The sequence below is a fragment of the Pseudorca crassidens genome, chromosome 9, assembly GCF_039906515.1.
Source record: "Pseudorca crassidens isolate mPseCra1 chromosome 9, mPseCra1.hap1, whole genome shotgun sequence".
NCBI classification, from domain to species: Eukaryota; Metazoa; Chordata; class Mammalia; order Artiodactyla; family Delphinidae; genus Pseudorca; species Pseudorca crassidens.
The window spans coordinates 71,556,023-71,564,967 of NC_090304.1; the positions used below are offsets into that span (position 1 = coordinate 71,556,023).

An 8,945-nucleotide genomic window follows, 5' to 3' on the forward strand; every position below is an offset into this window, starting at 1 on the left:
ATAGAAATGCTAGAAAAGAAAATAAGATTCATTGAAATGAAAAACAAAAACACCTCAACAAAGTAGGCAGTAAACTAAACATAGCTAAAGAGAGATTTAGTGAATTGGAAGATAGATCTAGGGACTCACCTGGAATGCAATATACAAAGTTAGTAAGGTATAAAGTATGAAAAAGAACATAAATCACAAAAAAGGATAGAAGGAGAGGCTTTGATGTAATTGGATCCTCAAAGGAGAGAATAGAGGGTTCATTGAAGATCAATATGTGGTCTCATAAAACCTTCTTTGGTATTTTTGTCAGAGATTTAAGACTGTATTAGGCAAGCCTTGGGAAGTTTCTCTATTATTTATTTTATGTTTTAATTTTGACTGGTAGCATCCATACTAATTTATATACATTATATACATTAGTGTATTGAACTATGGCCAGACAAGACAAGCCTAGAATGCCTGACACAGTCTTCCTCCGTGAACTTTTGCTGTGTTTACTGTTCTCTGTTACAGCTGCTGACGTAGAGAAAACAGCAAGTAGCCAAGTGAGGTGCTAACAGGAACAGTGCTTCTGGGGGAACCAGCCAGCTGACCAGTCTCTAAGGGTAGTAGTACTCTGGAAACTACTCTGGCCAGTTGCCTGCTGCCTGTGCTGCCACATTTCTTAGACTGTGAAGCTAGAGGCTCAGCTTCCATGTGCTCTGGGCAAAGGCAGAAAGGAAGCATGAGGGCCAGCCTGTACATGTACCCTTTTACCTTCTCCTTTCCACTCTCTCTCCATTCTGGGGACTGCAATTCCAGGGGCTCACACATCAGCTTATCTCCCTGCAACCTTAAGGAACTTCATTTATTCTGTGACACAGAGAGAAAAGGAGACTTCAGTGGTTATTTTTTACTCTCTGGTGGAGAAAACTGGTACAGCAGTGTTCTTTAAGATGGGTGAAAATATGGCTTAGTAATAAAGAACATGTACCTTAGGAATAAAAAGACTGACCTCCGTTCAGATCCTGTCCTGCTAATTATTGGATATCTTTTGAAAAGTTACTTCATCTTTCCGTGTTTTAGTTTCCCCGTTTGTAGAATCAGCTAAAAAATACCTTCTGTAGAATGTTATATTGAAAGCATTTACTTGGCAGTTAAAAAAAAATTAGTTCTTGACCTCCTGTTATATCACTATGTAGGTACAGAATTCAGGCATTCTGTCTTGATTTCAAACACTATAGTCTACCTTGTCATCAAACCATAGGGCCAAATTTGGGCTTCATAAGAATACAGTGACCATGGATACGGGGTTCTGAAGAAAGCAAGGGGAAGGGGAGGGAAGATGTGCTCTCTTCTGCCGGCACATCCAGAGCATATTGTTTAGTTTCTGCTTTGCCTAGGGAGGCCCAGGGCAGGGAGGTGCACAGGGCCCATTGTGGAATTGGGCCCTGGCCTTCCTAACCACTTCAGTTCATACTGGCCCATTTCCCGTGTACCTGCGAACTGTGGGCAGAAAAGGCTTAACCACGGCAGCCCCTTGAACTCAAGTGGCACGAGAAGATGCAGAAGCAACCAGCTCAGTCTCCTCTGACCTTGGCAGCTGGGAGACTGTGCTCTGAAGTTTGGGAGTAAATCAACCCACAGTCCTGGTTTCTGCCTAAGAGCAGGATATTGTGTTGTCTCTTACACACACACACACACACACACACACACACACACACACACACGAGTCTCTCTCTCTTTCTTTTTGTCTTCCCCCTGTCTTTTTTCCCCTCCCCTTTTCTCTTCCTGCCTGACTCTCTTTTGTTCCTTCCCCTTGCTCATCCAAGAATCTCTCTTTTCTCGTGTTCCAGCCTGGCTTCTGTCCTTGTAGGCATTATTTCATCCCTGGGTGGCTCTCGGGCAGAAGGCGAACCACTGTGTTGACCTGTGCTCTGTCACACAGCTACCAATGAAAAAACCAGCTCCAGACTTCCGCTAGATGGGATAAAGCAGCTACCCCAGGCTAAATGCAGACACAGTTCCCTAGTAACCATGGAGAAGCATGCATCCTAAAATTCCTGACCTTCCACCCAAGACTCCATAATCTTGGCTCTGCCATATCTCGATCTCATGATTCAGGAATGAAGTTGATCTTTCCATGGGGTGTATCTTTCAGCTATAGAAGAGCAGCGGCAGCCGCTCTGCAAAATGAATGTGCTTCTTATTTCTGTCCTGTGAGGATGTGGTAGGAGTGGAGACCGTCCAGGAGCGTTTCTACTTCTAAGACTGGGGGAAGGGACAGAACAACCTTGAAGGGTGAGGCTCTGGCTTACTTCATCATTAGACTTCAGTGAATATTCCTGCTTTTATACCAACTTGCTCATCTGTTGCCCTGCTAACCCTACACAGACATGCATGAGCATGCCTACCTTTGCCATTGCAGAGCTGGAGAAATGCAGAGTTGGTTGCCCTCCTGACAGGAGGTGCAACGATCACATGACCTGGACTCCCTTAGGTTTAGAGACAGGTTTAGCGAGTCTAAACCTAGGGAATCAATTAGTAAGAATTTACTTATTTTAATTAGTTTCTTTTTTGTTCTTTTTCCTTTTGAAAATAACATATAAATAATTTGTGGGTTGATGTGGGTAGGAGAGGTACAGGGAGAGAAACAAGAAAATAGGGGGAAGAAAAAGTATCACTTTCACCCTCAGGAGTCAAACAACCATTGTGGACGTTTTCATGTGTTTCCTTCCAAAGTTTTTTCATGCCTATTTTTAGAATTAAAAAAATTGTTATCATTTAATTTTATAATCTGCCTTTTCCTTTCAACAGTATAGCACATATTTCCCCATTATTACAAGTGCTTTTTAATGGCTTTGAGATATTTCTTTAATGGATATAACACCATTTATTTAACTGTTCCCAGTTTCTGAAAATGTAGGTTGATTCAACTTCCTGCTATTATAAATACTGCTGTGATGACCATCTCGGATGAACAAGAGTGCCTTGAGATTCTAGTAGGTGTCAGTCCTTGACTGCGTCCTATATACAGGGTCCCTGGTGTCAAGGAATTTACAGTCTAGTTTGGGAGCAGAAAATAGAGTTCTAGGTTAATCCTGAGCTCCTTCCTTTCATCTTTTCAGATTGGCAAAGTGAAAGTATGTATTATACTGCTGAATTTAAAAAGAAAAGAAAAACAAACCAGAACCAAGAGGGATGTATATATTGATCATTATTGATATATAACACATAGCTAGATTGGCCTGGACAGAAAATGCATTAATGATAGCAAATATTATGAGGAGATGAAATTCAAAGAGAACTTGGTCTAATTTTAGCTTGGCCTGGGAAGTATCTAATAACTGACAATAATCTATACATTTTCCCCTGTTTGATTTATTTATTTATTTTTAAAATTTATTTATTTTTGGCTGCATTGGGTCTTTGTTGCTGCGTGCGGGCTTTCGCTAGTCGGGGCGGGCAGGGGCTACTCTTTATTGCGGTACATGGGCTTCTCATTGCAGTGGCTTCTCTTGTTCCAGAGCACAGGCTTTAGGTGTGCAGGCTCAGTAGTTGTGGCTCACGGGCTCTAGTGCGCAGGCTCAGTAGTTATGGCGCACGGGCTTAGCTGCTCCGCAGCATGTGGGATCTTTCCGGACCAAGGCTTGAACCTGTGTCCCCTGCATTGGCAGGCAGATTCTTAACCACTGCGCCACCAGGGAAGCCCCCCCACCACCACCGCATTTGATTTAAATGCTCTGATTAGAGTTGAATGCTTTTCGTATATCTCAAAGTATGTAAATTTCATTTAAGAATATGTTCTTTAAATTGCAGCTAACATTGGTGGTTGACTATCTGAATTACAGTTATGATTTTTATGGGCCTGCTGAGATTTACTTTTCCCCTTGTTTTCATTTTTAAAATCGATTTGAATCTCATGGAAAAATATTCCCAAAAAGGGCTATGAAATTTATAAAACCACAGCAGACTGAAAACCAATGTCCTGATGGTGTATTTGTGAGTGTGTGATGGGGTATTACTGCAGGGCAGGAGTGGAGTGTACACAGAGAGTGAAATAGGAAACAGCCCATTTGAAAGATGTTTTCAGACACCAGGATTGTGGGATATTCAAATGAAGTGTGTGTACCCTTCCAAACCTAAGCCTTGCAAGTGTTGGTGTGATAGGAACTTTGCTCGCGTCTTGGCAGAATGATCCAAGGACACCCTGTCTGCTGTGAACAGGGAACGCATCTCAACCTCTCTTTCTTCTTTCAGATTGATGACCCCAACAGCAGCCTTGAGGAGGTAATGGACGAGGCTGATGCCATCAGCTCTGTGAACAATCTGGGAAGCAAGCAAGCCTTGCATGCAGATTACCTGGGTTCTGAATACCAGACAGGACAGCTGTACCCGTTCTCCCTCAGCAGTGACCCCGACACGGCCACGTTCACTCTCACAAATGCAGCTCCAATGACCCCATCCTTCCAGAAACGGTGGTACGTGAATCTCAACAGCCTAATGGACCGGGCCCTGAGCCCACAGTGTGGCGATGGGGAAGAGCTCTACATCATCGCAGGTGCCGTGCCTTCAGACCTCAAGGTCAAAGACAAAGTGACCATCCCAGAGTTTGTTTGGCTGGCAGCCTGTTGTGCTGTCCCTGGAGGAGGCTGGGCCATGGGCTTTGTCAAGCACACTGGGGACCGGGAGGTCATAGAAGATGTGATGGTGAAAGAACTTGAGAAACTGCTTCCATTCACGCCTCAGCTGTTCCAGAACAACTGTGGGGAAAGTGAACAAGACACAGAGAAGATGAAAAAAATCCTGGAAATGGTCAACCAAGTCCAGGATGAGGAGCGAAGGGTAGACTCTGAAGGGGACTCTGGGACCCTCTCCAGCACGAGGAGTACCAGCTCCACTCTGCTGCCTCCAGAGGCATCTGGGGAAAGGAGTAGCCTTTTGAGAAAACTCTTGGGCTTCGCTGCCACCCCATTCATCAAGCTTTGCCAATTAATTTATTTCCTTGCAGTCAGAATCCTGAAGTACCTTGTGTATTTCCTGTGGTATGTCACCAAACAGGTGACTTGTGGTCTAGAAAGTTGTCTTTACCGCCTGGGGTCAGCCACCGTCTCCTACTTCTTGACCATTGGGGAGGAGCTGGCCAGCATTCCCTGGAAGGTACTCAAAGTCATGGTCAGGATCACCAGGGCCATTCTCCGGATCCTTTGTTGCCTGCTGAAGGTTGTTTGCCGTATCGTGGGCATCCCTGTCCGAGTCCTTGTGGACGTGGCCACTTTTCCTGTGTACACCATAGGCGCAGTTCCAATTGTGTGCAGGGACATTGCAATGGGCCTTGGTGGCATCATCTCTCTGTTCTTTGACACTGCTTTTGGCACCATGGGTGGCCTATTTCAGGTCATTTTTACTGTCGGCAAGCAGATTGGCTACAAGATTACTTTTGACAATCCTGGGGAATTATAGAAAAAAAAAACAAAACTGAGTGCCCAGTCACAGTGAATTTGATTTGTTTTTTTAATAGAGAAAGCTGGAATATTTTGCCTATATAATGGGTTTCTGTTCACTGTCAATTATTGTAATATTTTGGCCTTTGGTGGGGGGTGTCTGCCTGTTTTTGCAAAGGAAGATGATACAATTCTGACTTCACCCAAGAGAAGTGTTCAAGGTGAGATTATGTGTAGGTCACCTGCTGTGATGTGGGTGAACTTCTAAGCCATCACCTTCAGTTATTCACTCTGATACAGGTGACCATGTGAGAGACTCAGGTGTTCATCTGTGATAATTAAAAATTACAGGAAAGGAGGACAACTTTAAACCAAAGGCTTTCCAAGAAAAGTAGAAAGGAGTCTTGTTCCTCCTATTAATCTCTGAGACTTAAGGCAAAACTGATATAAATATTCCTGGCCAATTTGTTATCATTTTGCTTCTTTTTCTCCCCAACTCAGCTGACCTGGTGAGGTAAAGACATGCTTCCCTGTTGAAATAACTTTCTTAGGACATAGAATCTGCTATATCTCTTAGCTTTCCATGGCTCCCAAGGACCTGTAAGGTTGTTTTGTTTTTTTCCTTCAAAGTTGAATTTCACTGCACTTTTTCTTTTAGGTAATGATAAGCATTTTATGGCAAACGTGGCATAACAAATTCTGAATGCAAGGACTGAGGTTGTTTGCCCCTTGAATGCTTTAGTACAGCCCTCCCAGGTAAAGAAAAAGGGAGTGCATAGGTCAGACCCCTGCTCTGAGTAGGTGCTGTAGGTCCGAGGATATCCTTAGCCAAGCTTGGATTAACTTGACATATATTAAATCTCTGACTGAGAAGACAGAGCTCAAAGACCTACATGTTAAGCTAATATGAAAATTCATATTCTGCAACATACTAGATCATTCTTTCTTACACTTCAAACGAGTACCCAATACCAAAAGTAGAAAGTAGTAAAACACTCTGACTTCTGTCCTTAAATGATTGCTTTGGTATAAAGGTATAAAAAAGAGCCCCCGACTAAAAACTCTTCTGGCCATCTCGGAAAAAAAAAATCCATATACATATATATAAGTTTACATATGGATAACCTTGATTCAGAATCATTATCTCAGGAAATTATTTTTTAGTGTGTTTGAGGCTAGAAAACGTATCTCTCCCATTAATTCAAGTTCTATGTGAGAGCTAATCCCCAATTTTTTGATTAAGCACTTGTCATTTTAAATCTTGCACTGAAAATGATTGACGGGAAGAAACTGAAGCTCCCAGACTTTGCTCTGCCTTCCACAGCTGAGATGGAATCACCTGGATTTTTCTGAGTTTTCTAAAGAATTGCCGTGGGGTATAATAGAAAAGGACCAAGGGTAAACTACTGATTTGGGGATTGCAGGCCACCATGCATCTGAAAGTTTGATGCAGAAACTTGGGGTCCAGAAAGGCAACAAGGAGAGAAGGGTGGGTCAACCATTTGCATCAAGTCGGTGGACAAGAAATGTGAGTGCAGTGAGAGTTACATTTTGTAGAAAAATAATTGAATTGGACCCAGAGTGGAAGAGCAAGCTGCCATCCTGATCAGTTTGTGATGCAAGGTAAGGTAGTATGACACCAGACTGCGAACGTGTCGTAGGGAGCTATGCACCAGATTGCCTAAGACTCTGAAGCAGTATTTTACCAACACTTCTGTTAGCATAAAAGTCTGTAGTCGGACTTTCCTTCGTTTTAGCAGCATGAAAGTACACGAGGAGCAAGGGTTTGCCTTGGTACTGATGGGTCAGGAACACTGCTGGATGAAAGAAAGGGAATTTCAGAAGGGACCAGCGAGATGGTCTGAGCAAAGCCTCATTTGATGAGGAAGCTGAGGCCTGATGCTAGCTGATGGCATATCAGGAGCCAAGGTCTTCTGCATATGTCCCATCACACCTGGGATGTCAGATCTGTGGTCCAGCTGCCTGCCTGGGCCAGGGCAGAGTTTTCTCCATCATCCGTCAAACAGACTAGGCTCTGATGGATCAAATGGGTTTGGCCTATATGATGAAACAGCTAGCCATCCATGCATAACGTCATGCTTACTGCCTCCCATGGACTCGATATCCCCTCAGAGTTCTTATCTGCATACTGAAAGACCCAAAGAGGGCATCCATGGTAGCTTGAGTCCCTTGGCACCATGGAAGGAGCAAGGTATTTGAACTGCTGCTTGAGAACCATTTGAAAATGTCTTCCTTTTCAGTTCCAGTTGTTTAGCGTCTTATTTATTTATTATGGTGTGGCCTTTTTTGAAATCTGGAAAGGAAAAAATATCCCTAAGTTTAGGTGGCTGAGACCCTTTGCTCTGGACCACTGGTATTGGCTGTGCCTCTGGTTCACTGGCTCCAGCAGGTGGCTGGACTGCTGGCCTGTTCCCAGTGATCTACTTTGGGCTTTGGGGTGGGAGTTTGGGTTGATGAGCCCCATCTCTGGCTTGAAGATTTTTCTGTGGCTCCTTTATATTCTCAGGCCTTTGGGGACGTCAGCCAACTCTTCATCACTATGGAGCTGATTTTCTAGTCTGGATCAGACATGTCTTTGGACACTTTTCTTTTCCATTGTGCCTTTTGAGCGTTTGCTTCTCAGCATCAGCACTTGCCCCTAAATGCAGACGACGGTGTCAGGAGAAGGAACTAGAGTGAAACCCTGGTCATTCGTTCAGTCATTCATCCATCAAACGTGTATTGGGACAGCAAAGTTGCAGAGGTCGACGATACATGGACCCCATGTTTGAGGAGTTCACACATCTAGTGGTGAGGACATGGTGCAGCTGATCCATGTACCACATCATGGGAAGCCTGCAATGGTACTAACAGCATGAACCTGAAGCACAGCAGGAAAGACCACGAAACCGTGGACACTGGGGAAGCCTTTACAGAGGGTGTGACAAAAGTCAATTTGACATTTTAAAGCTATGTACAATGCTGTGCATCTTACAATGCTCAATAAAGTAATTGTTGACCATGCATCAACCATTCTGGAAGATATCTAAAGGGGGAGAATCCTGATGGCTGTAATGAGGTGTGGGGGGTTATCTGTGATTTTAATTTTTTTCCCATTTTCTTCTTGATCAACATTAACTCAAGCTGTTTCCACTCCCATCTGGATTTTTTTTTAAATTTTGAATCATGTGAGAAAACAGAGAAGGTTAGATCAGTGAAACAAGCCCTAGAACTTCTTTTCCATGTTGTTTCTCTGAAAAACTATCTGGAACATGAAATATTTGAAGCACCCGGGGCTTATTGCTTCACTGACTCTGAATCACATAGCAAGTTATAGAAACACTCTGATTTGTTTATTCATTAGGAAACACCCCCCCCCCCCCCCGCCCCGCCAGTGTGAGAAATGACAAGCAGTCTCTGGAGGGAGGTGGTCCTCTCTGTGGCCTTTATTAGGGCACCCAACCTTGGGGTGGAGGTGGCAGGAATTCTTGGCTGCCTTCCCAGTGTGGGCAGGGTCTTATGTGTGATTCT

General features: G+C 43.8%; 1 protein-coding gene across 1 annotated transcript in view; it reads left to right on the top strand.

The window, feature by feature from the left end:
- The window catches only part of ENDOD1 (endonuclease domain containing 1), a 30,687-nt gene extending 22,247 nt beyond the window's left edge, over positions 1–8,440 (top strand). Inside the window, exon 2 of the mRNA XM_067750751.1 lies at positions 4,231–8,440. Coding sequence (XP_067606852.1) covers positions 4,231–5,433 — 1,203 coding nt within the window. The 3' untranslated portion in view covers positions 5,434–8,440. The remainder of the gene's footprint in view (positions 1–4,230) is intronic.
- The last annotated feature ends 505 nt before the right edge of the window (positions 8,441–8,945 follow it).